Here is a 20684-nt window from a genome sequence, read left to right as displayed (position 1 = left end):
TGTCCTGGGCAGAGGAGACGGTTTTGTCTCTCAGGGCAGTTTATCTCCCGGGGTCGGAGAATGTGGTGACGGACCATCTCAGTTGGGTGCTCCCTCCGTTGTCTGCCTTCTCCCTAAAGCCTTCGGTCTTTCGGCGTCTGGTGGACCTGTTTGGCCTTCCCTGAGGGGACATGTTCATTGAGATGGGCAATGCTCTCCTGCCTTGCTTCTGCTCTTTCCATCCGTGTCCGGCGGTTTGGAGGGTGGATGCTCTGTCTTTCCTGTGAGGTGTCCTTGCCTTCCTTTTCCCCTGAGGTGGATGCCTCCCTGTCCTTGCTGGATGTCCGTTATGCGGAGGAGGTTTACCTGGACCGCACATCCTCGTTTTGTCAATGTGACAGTTTATTCATGACCTTTAGGCTAGTTCGTTCTGGGCACAAGACCTCTGTGTTCACTTTGAGTCGCAGACTGAAGCAGGCCATCCTGCTGCCCTACGAGTCCCAGGGTTTTGACCTCCCGGGGGATGTTCAGGGTCGTTCCACCCAGAGCGTTTCAGTGTCATGGGCCTCTTTTAAGGGGTAAACAGTCATAATATCGATTCCAAAATATAGAATGGACATAATATCGAAGTAAAAATATAGAATGGACAAAATATCGAATGGACACAATATAGTGGTTAAAAATATCGAATTGAAGGTAAGTAATATCGATTTTCAAAACATAGAAGTCAAAATATCGAAGTATACAATATAGGCATTAAATATATAGAATTTTTAATAATATACATTTTTTTAAAGTTTTTTGTATGTTAGTATATGTGTGAAAAGTGTATATTCATTTTTGTAATGTATGTTTAATTTATTTTAGGTAATTAATTTTATGGTATTTAATTTTTACGTAATTTAATTCTGTAGCGGGTTGTGGGTTTATAAGGGAATAGTGTGGGAAGTAATTTAATTGTAATTAATTAAATATTTTTATTTATTAGTATTCATTTTGATTTTATTGTTAATTTTTAATTGGTAATTATTTTTATTGGCAATTAATTTTTATTAATTGATTAATTGTTAATTATGTTAATTTTCTAAATTTATTTTCTGTAGCGGGTTGTGGGTTTATAGGGGAATAGGGTGGGAAGTAATTTAATTGTAATTAAGTAAATATTTTTATTGGTAATTATTTTTTAATTGGTAATTAATTTCTATTAATTGGCAATTAAGTTTTAATAATTGGTAATTATTTTGTATTAATTAAATATTTGATAATTGCATTAATGTATTTTCTGTAGTGGGATGTGAGTTTATAGGGGAATAGGGTGGGAAGTAATGTAATTGTAATTAATTACATAATACAAATACTTTTTGTGTATTGATAATTAATTTACTGTTAATTATTAATTGGTATTAATTTTTATTAATTAGTTTTTGTTATTGAAAAATAATTAGTTGTTAAATAATTATGAATAGTTTATTAATTTTTAATAACTAATATGTATTTGTATTCCTAATTAATTATTACATAATATTAAATTGGTTATTACTTTCAATTAATGTTTTATTGGTATTGATATTTAATTTATTTTTAATAATATATTAAATCATTACTTTCCCTACTGTTAAACTCACTGGAGTGGGAATAGTAATTGTTACCACTGCGCTATCCAAAGCTTTCCCTACTGTTGCACTCATTGGAGTTGGAATAGTAATTCTTACCCTCCCGCTATCCAATGCTTTCCCTACTGTTGCACTCTCTGCAGTGGGAATAGTAATGTTTACCCTTATGCTATCCAACGCTTTCCCTACTGTTGCACTCACTGGAGTGGGAATAGTATTTTTTACCCCTACGCTATCCAATGCTTTCCCTACTGTTGCACTCTCTGTAGTGGGAATAGTAATTTTTACCCCTACGCTATCCAACACTTTCCCTACTGTTGCACTCTCTGGAGTGGGAATAGTATTTTTTACCCCTGCGCTATCCAACGCTTTCCCTACTGTTGCACTCACTGGAGTGGGAATAGTATTTTTTACCCCTACGCTATCCAACGCTTTCCCTACTGTTGCACTCCCTGGAGTGGTAATATTAAATTTTACCCTCCTGCTATCCTACGGTAAAATATTGTACATTTTTTATTAATAACTTAAATTAATTATATCTTAATTTTAAGGTTGAGTATTTTTAAGTATGTTTTAGTTAATTATATTTATTATTTCAATAATTTTAAATTACTTTTAAGACATTTAAAAAATAAAAAAATAAATCGATATTTTGACTGACTATATTTTTTACAGACTATATTTTGGATTCGATATTTTTGTACTTACCTGTTTGTAGATAGGAATTCGATATTTTTGCATTCTATATTTTGGCAACTATATTTTGGTAAGTCTATATTTTGTCATTCTATATTATGTCAGTGATCCCTTTTAAGGTATGTCCACTGAAGAGATCTGCAGGGTGGCGACTTGGTCGTCTCCTCACATGTTCATGGAGCACTACCGGGTGGTCCTGGGTGGCTCTCCTACATGGTGGTGTTACGGGGGCTGTTTTGAGTGCAGGGTCTGTCGTCCCTTGATTGGTCCCTTGGCTGGGCTGTGTTTTATTCTGTTATTTCTTTATACGATGGATTAAAGATGTGTTTGGTTACCATATTCTGCCTTGGTTGTGGTTTCTTGTGTACCATGAAGCCTTTTGGCATGGGCATGTGCTCACTTCGTTAGTCATGTGGCAAGGAAGACTTACAAGGAGTTAATGCCCCGGTTACGTACCGGTAATCTTCATTACTCAGAGTATAGTCTTCCTCGCCACATGAGTTCCCGTCCCTCCCTCCCTGCCTGGCTATCGGTTTCATGTTTGGGGTTTGGTAGTTTGAGGCTGAAGGGTTGGGCAGGCCCGCTTCTTATAGTGGTCATCGGGTATATGGGTCGGCCATATTGGGAAGGGATGGGAAGCATGGGAGGCTAACTTTTGCTCTGGAGGGTTCTGGTGTGGAGCTGAAGCTCACTTCGTTAGTCATGTGGCGAGGAAGACTATACTCCGAGTAATGAAGATTACCAGTTAGTAACCGGGGCATTTCTTTTTTTCACCTTCACAGCCTGAATCACTGGAATGCCTGTGCACTCCATCTAAAGGTCTATGCCTTGCCTACATGCATGCCTTCAAATTCACTTTCAAGCTCACCTCCGCAACTGTGAATCATACCTTAACCGACTTGTCTAACTCCGCCATTCTCCGTATACCCCTCCCCTTATGTAATCACTCCGCTCACCATGACCTTGTGTGCCATTGGTTTACTATGGACAGCTTTCCTTGCACAAATACCACTGCTGTTCAATACATAGAACGTGCACACTATCAAGAAAGAGGGATAAAAAAAAAGAGGAGAGCCCTATCTGGCAAGAGAATTTGAATCAACGAAAGTTAAAGTTGTAAGACTGTGATTTACAGAAACACTTTGAGGATTTCTGTACCGAGACTGGGTGTGTAAGCATTGGAGATCCTGCTAGAATAATATATGTTTTACTTGCTGCTTCCACCCCTTTCCAGTCACTCAAACGTCAAACACTTCATAAGTAATCTAACAGCCCTGGAGCAATATTAATTCAGCCTGCGAGTTAAGAGACAAGAATGCAGTTCAGCCTGTTCTTTCTCCAACACACCTTGTCAAGCAGCACCTGGGAGAGCCAATTCAAGTAAATATACACATTATGCACAGAACAGTAATTGAAGCTTTGGGGAGGGGGAGAGAGGAGGGGAGGAGGGGAGGGGGAGAGAGGAAGGGAGTGGGAGACACAGAGGGAGAGAATACCCCTCCCCGACCCTGTGTCAGAAAACAGGGCCGATGGTCCTACCTGGAGTCTTGGAGGCAGTCAGGAGTCCACATTGACAAGCAGAATCCATGGCAGATGCAAATCGATCTATGAAACGAATGAGAAGCAGATTATCTGTCTGAGTCGGCAGGCAGCTATCTCTCATCAAGCATGGGAGAGGGATAAGGGCAGAGGGCTATCTCAAGGGAAAGGAGTGAGAAAGGCCAGAGGAGGGAGTGCCGGGCACACTTGGAAACTGTAGCACCTGACGTTGCAGAGTTAAAACATTAGGTATTAAGTGACGAAGAGAAAGCAGCTCTTCCGGGCTTCTCATTTTCTCAAGAACTTCTCCATTCGAACTCTAATGACTCACAGGTAATTTTGTTTAACGTACCAGCTACTAAAGATAATGCAGTTCTAAAAAATAAATTCCTTTTCGTCCATACAAAGATCCATGGAATCTAGGGGCTTTCTGAGCACATCAAGGAGTACAATATATCAACGCAAAAATGAAAGGTTACAGGCTGCTATACAAAGGCTAAATTGTACCCTAACAGAAGTACACAGTGTCACAACTTTCTGTGGTGGGCCCAGGGGGCTGTGGTTACACAGAGGACTCACTGGTTTCAGGGCACCCGCATGTACTAGTTCTGTTTGTTCTGCAACTAATCATCGGTGAGCATGCACCTTTTCTGAAACTACCCTTGTTTAATGAAGCTGATCTCTCACACTGCACCTTACATTGTTTGCTCCAGACTTAGTTTTCACAGCTGTCAGGGCTCTTGTGATGGATTCAGAAGTAACCAGGACATATAGAAATCATCTTTGCGTGCTATCTCTCAAGCAATGACTGCCCCTTCTCGTTTTTCAGCTCTGTTCCTCTAGGTTGGGAGCTCAAGGTGCCCTCCCTGCTTTACCCCTGTTTTGGAATATCATAGTAGATCCACCTCACAACAGTCTCCCTTTTATTTACATCATGGTCTTGGGGTCTCCAGATGTACACTTGCATTTGGAAGCTAACAACTACCAAATTGGTTAACAAATGATGGAGGGGCTACAATCCAGACGGACCATGCACAGGCTGTCAATTACTTCGTTGTTCCTTGCCAATGGTCCCACAGTATTGGGTGGGCTAGACACATACAAATCAGCCTAAAACTATTTTAGCACTTAGTATTTGGAAAATACCAGCAGTGAGCATTCCTACTACATGGTGAAGATGTCTCTCAAGGTCAAGCATGTCCTTCACCCATTCCCCAGACTATAGCTACATATTCTCCTGGGGGAACAAACTGTATTTTTATTGTCTCTGAAACGACTTATCTGTCGCCAATCCACAGTGACTGTAGACAGGATGACACACATCTCCCTCTTTATACAGTAACAAAGATATATACACCCATAAAAACTTATTCCAGCAAAACAATGACATTAAGAACCAATAATGAGCAATAGAATTTACATTAGAACATTGCACGTGAAGACAACACTTGCATTAAATAAATTAAGGAATAGAAAAGGTTTCAACACAATGAACATTTGAGCAGCAACTGCATGCATCAATAGCTGGGAGGTTTGAATACCTGTAAGGGGAAGAAATCTGAAGAGAAGTAAACCTTCTAAAAGGTTTCAGTAACAAAATCACCAATCTTCAAAGAAACGACTGAAGCTCACTTGATCCTATAATATTTTAAATACATCAGGGCCCGTTACTTACCCACTCATCCTGACATATGGCTTGGACTTGTTGCTGTATGACTTAACATATTTCCCACCCATGGAGTTCAGGTATGTGAAAGTCCTATAAACGGATGCCCAGGACATATTGTTTGGAGGTCAAGGACAACAAGTTTTCATGCTTATGTTGTCCTTGGGACAAGCGGGCCCAACCCCTGCAGCCAAACCCTTTGGCTGCTAGATTACAGTACCACATTATAGATCAGGGAAGGGCACTGTCTGCAGTCAAGGTAAGATTGGTGTCCATAGATTAATGCTGTTCGAACTTTTATTTATGGTTCATTAATACAAAACCTTTATCATTAGGGTGAGTTCTGTAAGGAATTGTTGTAAGTTCAGACTGCACTACTGACAGTGGCTCCAGTATAGAAATGTGTGCATGCATTTGCAAAGTTTAACCCCTTCCGTGCGGGGCTGTTTCCCCCGCTGTGCTGGGGGGCGGGGGGCGCGTACACCGCCCCGGTGCTCATGACGAGGTCAGCTCGTCATGAGCTACAGCGCTCCGGTGCTCATGACGAGCTGAGCTCGTCATGGCCACACCCGTTCCAATGGAACGCTCAGCACTGCAGGGGAATCAGCCCAGCATGCGAGCGTTCCACAGAACGGGTGCGGTCATGACGGGCTCAGCTCGTCATGAGCACCGGAGCGCCGTTGCTCATGACGAGCTGAGCTCGTCATGAGCATTCAAGGGGTTAACAATACGAGACTACATATATGCTTCCAGGATGCTCTCCGATTAGATGCAGGGTGTGAGGGTGAGGGTGTGTGAGGGTGTGTGAGGGTGTGAGTGTAGGGGTGTAAGGGTGAGTGAGGGGGTGTGAGGGTGAGTGAGGGGGTGTGAGGGTGAGTGAGGGTGAGAGGGTGAGTGAGGGTGAGAGGGTGAGTGAGGGTGTGAGGTGAGGAGGTGTGAGGGTGAGGGTGTGTGAGGGTCCGAAGTAAATGGTGGCAGGGCAGACATAAGACAGAGAGAAACACAAACGTTAAGACAACAGTACTCGAAGGGGTTGTGAGAAGGTGGAAATGGTGGGTATGGTGAGGGGATGTGATGGTGTGAGGGTGTGAGGGTGAGGGGGTGTGTGAGGGTGTGGGTGTGTGAGGGTGTGGGGGTTTGGGGGTGTGAGGGTGAGTGAGGGTGGGTGAGAGGGGGTGTAAGGATGAGGGTGAGAGGGTGTGTGAGGGTGAGAGGGTGGGTAAGGGTGGGTGAGAGGGTGGGTGAGGGGTGTGTAAGGGTGTGTGTGAGGGTGAGGGGGGTGAGGGGGTGTGAGGGTGAGAGTGAGAGGGAGGTGAGGGGATGTGAGGGTGTGAGTGTGAGGGTGTGTGAGGGTGAGGGGGTGAGAGGGGGTGAGGGGGGTGAGTGAGGGTGTGTGAGGGTGTGAGTGAGGGTGTGAGGGGGTGTGAGGGTGAGTGAGGGTGAGTGAAGGTGTGTGAGGGTGTGTGAGGGTGGGTGAGGGTGAGTGCGGGTGAGGGTGTGAGGGGGTGAGAGGGTGAGGAGGTGTGAGGAGGTGTGAGGGTGAGGGTGTGTGAGGGTGAGGGGGGTGAGGGTGAGTGAAGGTGTGTGAGGGTGAGGGGGTGTGAGGGTGAGTGAAGGTGTGTGAGGGTGAGGGGATGCGAGGGTGGGGTTGTGGGTGTGAGGGAGGGTGAGGGGATGGAAGGGTGAGGGTGAGGGGATGGAAGGGTGAGGGTGAGGGGATGGGAGGGTGAGGGGATGTGAGGGTGAGGGGATGTGAGGGTGAGGGGATGTGAGGGGGTGTGAGGGTGAGGGGGTGTGAGGGTGAGGGGGTTTTGAGGGGGAAATGGCTCAATACTGGTCGGTAAGCCTGAAATTTACCGAATTTCGGGTTTACCGACCGGTAATGAGCCACCTACAGCGGGCCCCTAAATTACCAAACTCAACAATGGTGTGAATAAATATACATTTTGTTTATGAAAAGGTGCGATGGAGTTTGCAGAAGAGCTCAATGAGCGGAAGGTGAGATTTGGTGAGAAGGTTGAAAAAGAGAAAAGAGTTAAGTTAGAAAAGGATGAAGCTAAGGATGGAAACTTGAAGGTGCATCCCAAACTTACTGTTGTAAGACTAAGAAGAGAAAATGTATAAGGTACAGGAAAGGAGACAAAATTAAACTCCAGAAGTAGTAGGTCGGAGCAAATATAAGGGAAGTCATTATGTGGCAAACAAAATGATTCTGCCTGGACGAGAGCCCATTATTAAGGGGATCTATTATGTTTGTGGGAGAGCCGTCTATTTCAATTTCCCCGTGACTGGGTGGGTGGCTGCTATTTAGGCTTAGTGTTTCCTCTGGTTTATTAAGCAGATTATATATATGAAAATAATAATACAATTTTGAGGAGAGAGAGATAGTGCTGGTCAACTGAGTGAGGCGATATTTGGTGACATTATTCCTTCATTTGTAATAACTAAATGATTTGAATATTAGAAAATTGTCTACATTGATGAAAAGGTTGGCTATTAACTGAGCGGGTGTTTTAACAAGCATTGATAAGGAGCTCATGGATGTACGTATGAGCTATGGTTATACAAAACAGGTTAGATTTAGATATATTATTAGCAAAATAGGGCGAAGACTGTCACATGGTCAAGTTAAAGGTTCACCAGTGCTGCATGTATGTGCCTTACAATCAGATTAACAAATATGTTATTGACATCACGCCTGAGATAAACGCTCTTGGAGAAACTGGTGCTTGGAAACAGTTGGTATGGGGTTTGGTGGAATTAGAAAAATATTTTCTAAAGTTTTGAATGGTTGGTAACCCAGGCTAGGACATACTAAGATGGATACAAACCCATATAATAATCATTTTAATGTTCATATAGGGTGTTAAAAGTCTTATGATGAAAGGATGGGTGAGCTGTGGAAATACTAATAAGCTGTCAGCAATGAGCGGAATTAAAACGAAAAGGGGCAACCTTGAAATGTATGGAGTTCAATCTAAGCTTTTTGATGAGATAAAAGAATTGGAAGAAGCCAAATTCAATAAGCTGAAATCAGAGAAACCGGTCATGAAAAGGAACGTAAAGGATGAAGTGGCGTTGTAATGATTTTTAAAAAATCAATAAAGGAGGTATTGGTGCAGCTGTTTTAGAGAAAATACATACATTCATTAACAAAGTATGATTAATCTAGTGAATTCGAGATATTTTACTGAGAGTGATGCTCTCTTTCCCCTGATTGTTAGCATTCATCACTCTCTATGATTTATGACCTGTTTACTGAACTTTATTAGACTGTTTATTCTGCTATTTCATGATTTGCACTTTATTCTGAGCTTGAGGCTTTTTTATGAAAGGATTAACTGACTAGATCTTTGCCATTGATTTTCCTTTACGTAATGCCTTCAAACTTTTAATAAACCTTCATGATATTCATTCTAATTTGTGTCGGTCTTTATTGAGAAGCCTAATGTGCTTTACATTTAATTCTGTAATCTTATTTGATATTGGATTTACATGTTGACCAAGTCCAGTTGTCGAGCAACAAAATCCTAACCGGAATAACACTGCTTCATCAGTAGCACTTAAAATGGAGACCAGGGTAATATCCCTACATCATGGGCTTGTTAGATAAGGAAATGGAGATGGCTGGGGCTATTAATTAGGAAGAATGGTTTGACCCAGGGATTCTTTCAGGAACCACATGCTTCCTGGGAAATGCACAATGCTCTTTATATACTGAAGGTATACACTGATTCTTGTTACAGCGTGACCAAAAACTTGTGGAACGTGCCTCTTTAGAGCATGCACAGAAGCTATGTGCAACCTATTTGTGACGCATTAGTCCATGACCTGTCAAAGTTCATCCAAACATTCACAATGCTCGATAAAGCCCTGTCCTCATTAAAGAGTCTTTATCACAAAGGTGTTTAGATGGGCTGGACATAGCAGTTCCTAGACCATCGAAAAACACAAAGGGGGCTTTTCCTAATACTTATCTCACTACATGGACAGACTTGCTTTGTTCTACTTACAATGAAGAAAACGTGCAAGATTTCCCATGCTTCTTCGTTACTAGCTTCTCCAGTCCCTGGTTTTTTCTCTGAATTCTGGGTAGTGTTGTCTACTCTATTATAAAACCAGGACTACAAGTCTCAGAATTCAAAGAAAAACTGGATTTGAGAAGCTAGTCATAACAAATGGACGTGGGAGACTTGGGAGCTATGATGAAGTGTAACGCATATGGCACTGAAATGTCACATCGCCACACCAAAAATAGATGGTACACTAATCATAAGTTGTCAGCTATGTTTGGATGGCTAGGGTGTTTTTTTTTCTACATGTGTATGGATATTATAGTTAGTGACAGATCTGCCATACATGTCAACATTTCTAAACAGGAAAGAAGGAGATAGTGGGGAAAATTAGGGGAATTTATTTTCTCCATTGACTAACATTAAACCAAAGGCAATTTTAGGCGGGAGATAGCTAAAATAAAGCCATCTTTTGGTTTAAAAATTCGGAGTTGCTGCCTTAGGTCTATTGGCATGTATGATCTATGTTCTCTTTCCCTAGTAACAATGTAATCTTTGGTTCATGTATTTACTAATATTCTACTTTAATTTTGTATGAAAGAAATTCTAAAAATCAATTCCAAGTCTATAATGCTAAAAAACTATACAATGTTGACAGTCTTTCTTCCTCAGCCTTCTAGTCTTTCTTCTACGATTATATTGACTTTTAGCCTTTTATGTCTATGTTAACATACGTGTGTGTGTGTATTGACAGCAGTCTGTGTCTGGATTCACAAGCTTAGTCTTTCTTCTGTCTTCTAGCATTCTACTAAGTTGTATGAGCGTTGGATGTTGTTTCTAACACTTGTTAAACATTTCAAGTGTCTCAAAGCCTCACGCGGGATAGTAAGCGCTAGATAAATGCAATCGCAATACAATCTTACTTTTAAGCGAGACCACGCCCCCAACTCCCCGAATTGATAAACTGTAGCCAATCCGCGTGCGCGATTCTCGGCACATAATGTTTCCAGCCTGTGAGAGGGGAAAGGCTTTACACAGTCTGACCAATGAAGAGCGAACTGTCGGGCGGAGGGACGGGCCTCCATGTGAGATACGGAAAAGTGACGTTTCCGGGATGGCGGCAGGTAAGGGTTGCTGTGGGAATCTAGTGTGAGGGGCGTGTCTCTCGGGTAACTCTCAGGGCGAGGGGCACCCGGGCACGAGAGATGTTTTTGAGGGTCTAGTATGTTGTGCATGTGTATGTTGAGAAAAATGGGGTCTGCGGGTATAGTCGTGAGCAGTGGAAGGGAGATGGTACGGGGGTAGGAAGTGAGTTGTAACCGAGGAGCTGGAGTGGTCTATAGAGAGCTGGGTTAAGGGACACGTTTTCGAGTGTATAAAGTGAGCAGGGTGAAGTGGTAGAGTGATTTCAGGGGAAGGTAGAAAGAGGTCTTTAGACAGAGTTAGGAAAGTATGAGAACTGTAGGGCCTAATGGTCATAGGGTTCTGTATAACACGAGGGAAGAGTTAGAGGGCTAGGGCAGCCGGTGTGAGCCTATTGCAGCCTGCAGGCTGAGGGGGCCGGGCTGGGAGATGAAAGCGGCCCAGGGAAATAGGTCTACTAGAAGCCCTTTAGTGCACTAATACACCTTTGCAAATACTGTGCCAAACAATTTATTTTCACAGCACAAATTTACAACTGTGGTAGATAAAAAAGCTCTAAGTTACATATGCAGTTCTATAAAAACAACTTTTACAGCCGCCGCGCGACTGTAAAAGTGACGCCGCGCGGCAATAAAAAAAACAAGCTCCTGGCATTGCTATGGGGGGGCGGGAGCGCATTGGCGGGGGAGCAGCAGCCTTTGATGTGCGAGCGAGTGGGAGGGAACACCATATGGGGTGTGATTGAGAAGGGAGGCCAAGTGCCCGCTGGGGATGCGTCGCGCTCGAGTACCTCACATGCATTGGGGACAATCCTCGCTGGTTTCAAGACTTTGTTTCGCCTACTATAAATCTCGACATCTGCAATGCGCAAGCGCATTGGCAGAGGTCGAGACCTAAAAAGTGCTATGATGCAGCCAGCGCTGGCTACATCACGGGGACAGTGCTAAAAAAAAGAAAAATGTTTACTTAAACCCATGCAGCACAGCAGTCGTGGTGCTCTGCAATACAGCTAAGATATTGGAAAAGTCAAGAGCTCTCACATAGGCGAGATCTATTGGCTTTGCCAATGTGTACAACCAAGGCAGCTACCTATAGCACCACCTTCTTTCCTGGAGTATTTTGTACTGTTATATAATGTAGCGCTTACTACCCTCTTCTACTCCGAAGCACTTGCCCATATGGGTAGATATTACACTATGTAGGGTGTGTGCCTGGAAGGGAGTTGTTCTGGTTCTTATCCTAAGTGGGAAGTGTTTCCATATTCTGACCACCAAGGTGTGATTGCAGTGTTATGGAATGCAGCACTTAGCGTGTGACACAGTAGTGGTCTATAGGACAAACACACAGTTCATGGTTAGTAGTATTCTGGAACCCTTAATCTCGACAAAAAAGTGTACTGCGTCACAAAGTATTTACACAAAGCCAACTGTGGAAAATTGATTGAGGTGGTATTTTTCATTCTTTCCCTTCCTCGTGTCCTAGTATTTTATTCTCCTTTTCCACTTCGATCTTGGACATCCCTCATTCCTTCTCCGAACACCTTATGCAACTTATAACTCATGCACACCTGCAAGCAGCTATGTAAGGCTAAAAAACATGAATGGTGGGTCGTCAAACAGCACCCAACGTAAAGCCTCAGCAACTTGCTTTGACAATATTGGCTTAGTTATTGAAAGCAAACATAATAGTGGTGGTAATATCATTCATGTTAAAAGTGGTGGTAATGCTAGTCGTCATGGTAATGATAATCTTGGTGGTAATTGTGGTGTGTGGGTGTATGCATGTATGTATATGAGACAGAGAAAAATCAATGTTTGATTATTAAGTGTCTTTTTTAGATTTAAAATGTTTCGTACATTGCATTGTAAGCAATCAGTGGGAGGTGAAATGATACACCAAATAACCAATAGGATGAAGATCCAAAGCACACTGTACATTTTAAATATTTGGCATTAAAGGTTTTACTGTACTCCTAAGCCATCTGTAGCTAGATCTAAAATCTGCACTGGATAAGATACTCGCTCATTAAACTTCAGAACCCTGCCTAGCATCACACTTGCTGCACGTAGTCCCTTATAGGTAGCAACTTCCACCACAGAGACCAACTAAAAAACGTAAGGAACGCACTCCGCAACCTAGATAACCCTACCAGGATTCATACAGAAAGCATAGAACACCTTACAACATGACAGTCAAAAGATCCCACTTTAAGAAATGACTTGCTCTAGTCTTTCTCTTTTTTAAACCAGCACTGCATTATTCATGATAGGACCCGTTTTACTTTTTCCTCACAACATAGGGCTGCATATATAATCCAAAGTGGTTAGTGTTGCTGCGCAGTATCCACAAGTCTACGGAAAGAACCTATAAACTCCAAGGAAAGCACACGCTGGCAAAGCCACTCAGGACCAAGGCCAGACTGACCGTACTGTTCTAAAAGCACTGTAAAGTTCCTTGTAGATCCAGAAACAAAAAGTGTCAAGAAAACTTTGGTGATAAAAGTATCTGCTGGAGAATTTCAAAAAACATAGTTTGAGTCATGAGAAAAATATATAAAAGACTAAGATAGAGCAGAGGTGGAAACAGTCAAGTCAGCAGATAATGTTAACAAGGATGGGGGGGGAAAGACCAGGAACGACAGAGAAAGGAAAGGAGAATCCAAAGAATAAAGGCGGAGAGTTACAAGATGCAAGGGTAGGATGGGGACTTCTAGTACACCAGTAATCCATATAGGAGGATAAGGAAAACAAAGACAATGGGGTGGTGTACACATGAAACTGCCATACATGCGGGGATAAGACGCTTAAGGCACGCATTTGCTGTATGGGCTTGGGAGTATGAATATATATATATATATATAAATAAATATAAGAGAGAGAGAGAGAGAGAGAGAGAGAGAGAGAGAGAGAGAAAGAGAAAGAGAAAGAGAAAGAGAAAGAGAAAGAGAGAGAGAAAGAGAAAGAGAAAGAGAAAGAGAAAGAGAAAGAGAAAGAGAAAGAGAAAGAGAAAGAGAAAGAGAAAGAGAGAGAGAGAGAGAGAGAGAGAGAGAGAGATTTAAACGATTTAAACGAAAGTCCGGAAATGGATACCCTGTAGTTACCGTTCACTGGGGTCTCCCTGGGCCCCCCTCAGCACATTATCCTGACATGAGAGCTGCTCCATGTACTTTAGAGATAGTGGGGGGGGAGGGTAGAGAGGGGAGGGGTAGTGGGTAGATAGGGATGAGGTGAGGTTTGAGGTGAGGGGGGGGCGGGTGAGGTCGCTCAAGTTTCCTTATTCCATTGGCATAACTGCCAGAGCTGCCGACTTTGGAGCAGATACGCTAGGGGCGAGTCTCCGCGTGGGCTCCACATCCTGTGCTTCTGGTCAATTCAGTTAAAGACCCTGCCTACCACAAACGAATGTGTCTTTGTGTAATGTACTTGGTGCTCATGTAAAGTGCTCCAACACCTTCGGGTCGAGTTCGCGCTATATAAAACTACTACAAAAAGAAATAGTTGCGTACCTGGTCAAATACACATAGATACATACATGACACACACACAGACATTCCTAGACTCATCTCTGCCTTTTACCTCCTCCTCTAGCCGAAATAAACCTACTGTGTGTATCTGATTCTCACCTGGTAAAGCTCTCCGAACACGCACCCGCTGATTTCACACTTGTTCGACCAAAGAGTTCTCCAGATGGGGCGGGGGTTCTTTCTTCCTTCTGCCGGTTATTATGTTACAATATATTACTGGCAAACCACACCCACTGCAGTAGGGACTCTCTGCCAAATATCAACTCCGTGAAAGAAGGGAGTGTCTGCAAAAGACTAACCTAACCCGCGCTCTGACAGCGTAAAAATGCGTTAGATCACTGGAGATGTTCGCATAATTTGCAGACGCCAAGAGCTGCGAGAGTGCACTGCTTCATGAGCATCAACATAGCGTCCGTAGCATACATGACACGCTCTCAATTTAGGAGATAAAGATTCTTGATTTTAAAAGCCCCAAATATCTGCATGTTTACATTGTAATGCAAAGAAGGAAGCCCCTTCTTTGCACGCTATTTTTTTCCCTTCCTTCCCCGATTTCCCAGCCATCTGAAGCATAACTAACTATACATTTAATCAAGATAAAAGGGTGAGCGCCTGACTTGGAGACAAATCTGGGCACAGTGACAATTATATTTCCGGACAAATAGCAAAAATTCGAGATAAAAAATTCAGGGCAAAAAGTGAATTTCACATACGAAGCCGAGGAAGTTAAGCAATAATATAAAATAAAAATCGTAAACAGGCATCCAAAACTAGAACAAGTCATGTGTGATATGCTGCTCCAGTCCAGGTTCTTTTTCTTTGAATTCTGGGACTTGTAGCTAGTTTATTCCGTTATAAAGCAGGTCTACAGGTCCCAGAATTGAAAGAAAAAAACCTGGCCAGGATATCTATAGGAATTAGGGCTGGGCAGAATTAGCGAAATGCCACTACACACAATTATCGTAAAAATGCGTGGAAAACAAGCGCACGTCCTGCGGCCAGGGGTCCATCGTGCCTGGGCAGGCTCCACGATCTCCCGGCTAGGCTGGGTTGAGAAACAGGGACTGGCCCGGGACCTGGATTTCGGTCAGGGCCTGGGTGTGGGAGCCACCGTCCTGCGGCCTGCCAAGGGTCCATCTGCCCGGGACAAGGGCCCCTGGTGCAGAACCCTGGAGCCCTGCAAGGGCAGGCGGGAGCCCTACCGCTATGGCTAGGCTCGGGGTGGGCAGATGGGCGTCCTTTCGGTCCTGGCCATCTGGTCACACCTTTCCCCCCTCGGCCATCTGGTTGCACGCAATGCTTTCCAATGGGACGAGCAGATGGCAGGGCTGCCCTGGAAGTCCAGATGGGGGCTTATTTGCCTCCCTAATCCCAGCCAGGGCTCCAGGAGATCGGGCGCGTCCGCGCCCTGGGTCCTCTCCATCACCCGGTGCGCACCGGTTCCCAGAAAGAGGGGTAGCTTTCCTCCGGATTACTAGGGGCAGGGTATGCCGGAACACTCCTCCCAGGCTGGCGGTTCTGTAGTGTAGTTCCTATATTCCCAATAGGCTCTGTGCATTGGAATAACATAAACGATAGTTTAGACGTAGGACTGAGGTCGACTGGGTCTCTACTGAATATGTTAGACTTAATTATGAAATGCCAGCTAACTCAGAGGTCACTAGAAACTTTCTCGAGTAAACAGGAAGGTGTTAACTTTCCTGAATAGACAAGAAGGGATTCGTTTCTGACAACCGCATAAACATGACAACTTTGCTCCCTCCAGAATAAGGAGTATATCTCCCGAGTCGCGGAAACAATAGACAGCTATTTCACTCAGTCAATCGTGCATGCTAGGTTTCACCAGGAGTGCAGAGAAATAGAGAGACAGGCGTTTTCAATAAAAGTGGTTGTTTATTGAGCAGTCTTCTTTCTCATGCAAGAGAAGTGAATTGCCACAATTGCAATACATGTCATAAAGTAAAGTGCGTACAGTAAAAGGAGTAATATGAAATAATACTGTAAAAGCATTTATATGGTTTCTAAGCCATAAGATACTTAAAACGGATAAAATACACACAATGATAAAAGTTGACTAAACGTACTCAACTGGTGTTTCTAAAATACGCCTCCCCCGGTGTACCTAACCTAAGCCTAGTACGTGGGAAGGAGTAATTGAGATATAGTTTGATTTAAGATAGTTTTTGCCAAGAATCTGAATCAAGAATTCTCTAAGGATCTAATCAGCTCCGTGGGGGAAAGATGGCGGCCGCGAAGCGCGGCTGAGCAGCAGCGGAGTGTGAGCGAGGACATGGATTGACAATGGAGCTGCCCCAGAGACCAGACCTTCCGCATAACAATCTTTAGCACTGACGGGGGGTAAATGCTTGTTTACCGATTGTTGCTGACTCCCGCTGTGCTCCGACAGCTTGCAGCGACGGGTGCTTCAGTCTGCCTGGAATCGGAGCTGGAGTCAGCTACCTGCGGAGTTCGCGGAGGCAGTGGGCGGAGCGAACCCAGCGCATTCATGGTCGTCCTCGGTGGAAGAGGGACGCCGTGTCGACCCGCAAGAGTCAGACGGGTGAAGGCGCTCTGCTTCAGGACTGCATATCGGCGTGGGGAGATGGCCCCTAAAACGAATACTGCTGGGAAGGGTTCCAGGAAGAAGAATACGGGTGAAAATGCGGGTGCACCCGCGGAAATTATCGACTGCAGCTCGGGACGGGCTCAAAACCCGACAGCAACAACAAAGGGCTCAACACCAGGGCGAGTTCAACTCCCGGTGAAGGAGACCAAGTCTGCAGCAGCTAGGACTCGCCAGAACACCGCCATTACCGCAAACATCAGCATAGTAGAGATGCTCCGAGGCGGTAAGGAGAAAGGGGGGAAAGTGTCTGCTAACTTGGATACAGCAGCAGATGATGTACCTGGAGTACCGGGGGGAGCACCTGGGGGCAAGACAATGCAGGGCACCCAAGACAGCCCCGAGGGCAAGGAACTAAGACCAAGAGATACAGCAGCAGTTGCAGCTGATGTACCCAGAGTACCAGGGGGTGTGCCTGGGGGGAATACAATGCAGGGCGCCCAAGACGACCCCGAGGGCAAGGAAGTCAGATCAATAGATCAGGAATGTATTAATGGGCCAGGTGCAATGGGTCCCTTTGGCATAAACACAACAAAGGTAACAATGGCTATGGCGGCGGATGCATCTGAGACGTCTCCAGATGTCCATTTGGACAAGGCTAGTACTCAGGCAGATATCGCCACGGATTCTATTGTCACAGACGCAATAATGGCTATAGCTGGGGGCCCATCCGACCTGCTCACAGAACTCCCTCCGGATAAAAGTAACACGCAGGCAGTCATTCCTACGGTTATTAGTGGCTCAAAGCAGGTAACAGCAATGGAACAACAGGAGGTCATGGAAAACAGCGCCAGCAAAATGCAAGATGGAATTGAGGATATTCCAGCTGTAGTTAGCACCACGATTACTGCCAATATTCCTATTGAGGGGATGGAGGCAACGAGTAACACTGAAAGTGAGAAGACTTCTAGTGAGTGCTTCCATTCGGTGGTCGAAGAGGCAGATTGGTCGGAAGATGAGGGGGGGAACAGCTCAGATATAGATGGCAGTAACTTAGATTCAGACACTGATCCAGAGGAGGATACCCCTACAACTGCAGTGAAACCAGGAGTCTCCCTCAAAAAGAACGAGCAGAAGGGGTTAGCTTGGGACCACTCACCGACTACTCTGCTCCAGGGGTCACCGAATCAAACTCAGGATTTTGAATCCACCCAACGGTCCATGTTAGAGGCAATCCACCAGGAAATAATTGCGCATCGAGAAGAGACAAGGCAGGATAATCGCAAATCTCAAGCGGCCATGAGGAAGATTAAGACTGTTGTGAGGAAACTTTCAAAGGCATGTGCGACAGTGGACAACAGAGTTCAAATCTTGAAGAAAGAGTGGTCTCCACTGAGGCTGAATCTGCTGCTGCCACCAGCAAGGTAGAATCGTATGGGGCACAAGCCCAGGACATACAGTGAAAGCTCGAGGACCTTGAAAATAGGCTTAGGAGAAATAATCTTAGGGTCTTGGGGATTCCGGAAGGTTTGGAGGGGGGGGATGCAAGAGCCTTCATCGTGAAAGTATTTGCTAAAGTATTTCCTGAATTGGGCAGCTGGTCTTGGGAGTCAGAGATTCAGCGAGCACATAGAACCCCGTTCAAAATGAATCGAAATTTCAGGGAAGGAGATAAACCCAGGGCAATCTTGATTTTTCTGGGGAACTTCCTTTTGCGTCAGTCTATAGCGGAGAAGGCTAGACCAGACGCTAAGAGAACATTTGAGGGGTTTTCATTTTTTGTTAGACCCGACTTCTGCCACGTGACGGTGGAAAGGCGCTGGAGGTTACGACAATTGATCAAACCCTTTCAGGACAAAAAAGTTCAAGTCTATCTCATTATCCCAGCTCAACTCAAAATAATTCATCAAGGAAAGACTTTATATTTTCCATCAGAAATTAAGGCCAAAGAATTTCTAAACTCTATATAGATTTCAGTCTGCGGATCCATTGCCTTTTGCAGTAGTGCGCTGGGTGGTTAGATTGACAGCTATTAGAATGTATTAGCAGATGCCTAGAAACGAAGGGAGATGTTATTGATAACGCATACTAAAGGATGGCGGTATCGCAAGGATGCTTTTTAAGGTCTAGGCAATGAAGTGAATTGTCAACCTAGGTATCTCTCTATGCCACGGTAATCTGTGTCTGGATGTAGTAAATATGAGCTCTGCGGTCAAGGCCATCCAGGCCACTAAGCAGTATGCACTGAGTCCTCGCTGCAACGCTGCTCCGATCACATGCACAGACTTAGTCTGAGCACCCCACAGAGGTGGGTGAGTGGCCAGGGGGCCAGTAAGGGAGGGGGGGGGTGTATGGGCGGAGTGGGAGGGGGGAGGTTTGGGGTGTGTGGGAGGAAACAAAAAAGAAAAGAGAGTACGTGTTATTATTATACATATAAATTCAATTCGAAAAGGACAAAAAAAGAGATGTTGTAATTTTTTTTTTTTTTTTTTTAAACCTTTATTTGCAAGAGACAAATAGAAACAAAGATGTGCCTACAACCCTCTGGGCCGGCCGGTGCAGCATCTCAAAACAACGTTAAGGTACACAGCTCATCAGCCGACAACCAGGGGTCCGGCAGCCATGGTGCATGACATCGATCAATCACAAAACGACAGGATATAAAGAGGTTTCATTTTTTAAAACAACTAAACAAACAAAGAAGAAAAAGACAAGGCTATGCCCGAGTTGTTACGTCCGTTTCATAAGATGCGGGGCGAGTCACACCTAGAACAATAGGGAAAGACAGGAGAATCTTCAGAGGATAAAAGAAAAAGGGAGGGGGGGAGAGGGGGGACCCAGCGCCAGTGGTCTAACAAAAATACAGCACGGGAAAGAGCCGAAACACACAGCTAAGGGGAACAAGGAGTATCAGGGGGATCAGTGAAAGGGGGGTCGCAGACATCCCCACGGAACGAGTTCCATTGGCCCCATATCCTACCCCATTTTTTGGGCCTGCCACGGGAGACATACACAATCTTTTCCTTGAACATGCACCAGTCCATACTATCTTCCCACCCGGAGACTGATGGAGCCCTCTGAGATCCCCACAATTGTGCAATGTCCCTCTTTGCAACCATGTTCCCCAGCGTCACCCATTGAGTCTGAGCAACATTACAATCAGTCGGCTCCCATACATTCAAGAGACAACGCCGGGCTTCAGGCAGCAACTGAACATGCGTAACTTCACTCATCACCGCATACACTCCATTCCAAAAAGATACAACCTCCGGACACTCCCATATAATATGGAGGAAGGTAGCAAGCATACCACAGCCCCGCCGACACAATCCATCCTCTGAAAAACCCATATGCATCAGTCTGGGACCCGTGACATAGACCCGGTGTAGAATTTTCAGCTGAACGAGTCGCAGACGCGCCGGAATCGCAACCTCCTTAGGAGAGGATATCGCGGCCTGCCAATCCTCATCATCCAGCTCCAGTCCGTCATCAGTCCAGGAAGTACGCAGATGAAGAAGCAAATCCGACCGAGTATTAATAAGCTTCTTATATATAAGAGAGATAGTGCTGTCCGGCACATGTCCGTCCAGCACCCTGTCTTCCAGGGGGGAGCTCTCCGGGATGGCAGACCCAGCCGGAAAAACCGACCCAATGGCATGACGAACCTGAAGGTACCGGAAAAACTCTGAATCAGTCAAACCATATTCCTGTTGCAATTCAGCAAAGGACTTAACCCTGTCCTTAACCCAGAGGTCATCCAACTTACTGATCCCGATGAGGTCCCATCTATCAAACCCTTTTGAGGTCCACAACTCACCCAGCCTCTCCGCGGCAAATAGAGGGGTCGCTCTGGTCAGCCTATCTGTCCATCCGGTAGCCGCGGTCGCGCTGCCCCATACCCGCACCGCCACTCCAGTGGGTCCCGTCAAGTTCTTCCTAGCACCCCGAG

At 44.8% G+C, this 20684-nt stretch overlaps 1 protein-coding gene across 1 annotated transcript in view; it reads right to left on the bottom strand.

The window, feature by feature from the left end:
• LOC144773041 (von Willebrand factor A domain-containing protein 5A-like) overlaps nucleotides 1-14745 on the bottom strand; it is a 584045-nt gene extending 569300 nt beyond the window's left edge. Inside the window, exons 1-2 of the mRNA XM_078657811.1 lie at nucleotides 14272-14745; nucleotides 3828-3893 (exon numbers count right to left, since the gene is read on the bottom strand). Of these exons, the coding sequence (XP_078513937.1) occupies nucleotides 3828-3876 (49 nt within the window). The 5' untranslated portion in view covers nucleotides 3877-3893; nucleotides 14272-14745. The remainder of the gene's footprint in view (nucleotides 1-3827; nucleotides 3894-14271) is intronic.
• Nucleotides 14746-20684: the final 5939 nt, after the last annotated feature.

Source organism: Lissotriton helveticus, chromosome 8 (genome assembly GCF_964261635.1).
Source record: "Lissotriton helveticus chromosome 8, aLisHel1.1, whole genome shotgun sequence".
In the NCBI taxonomy this organism is placed as follows: domain Eukaryota; kingdom Metazoa; phylum Chordata; class Amphibia; order Caudata; family Salamandridae; genus Lissotriton; species Lissotriton helveticus.
This window is presented reverse-complemented; position numbering and strand designations above follow the sequence as displayed.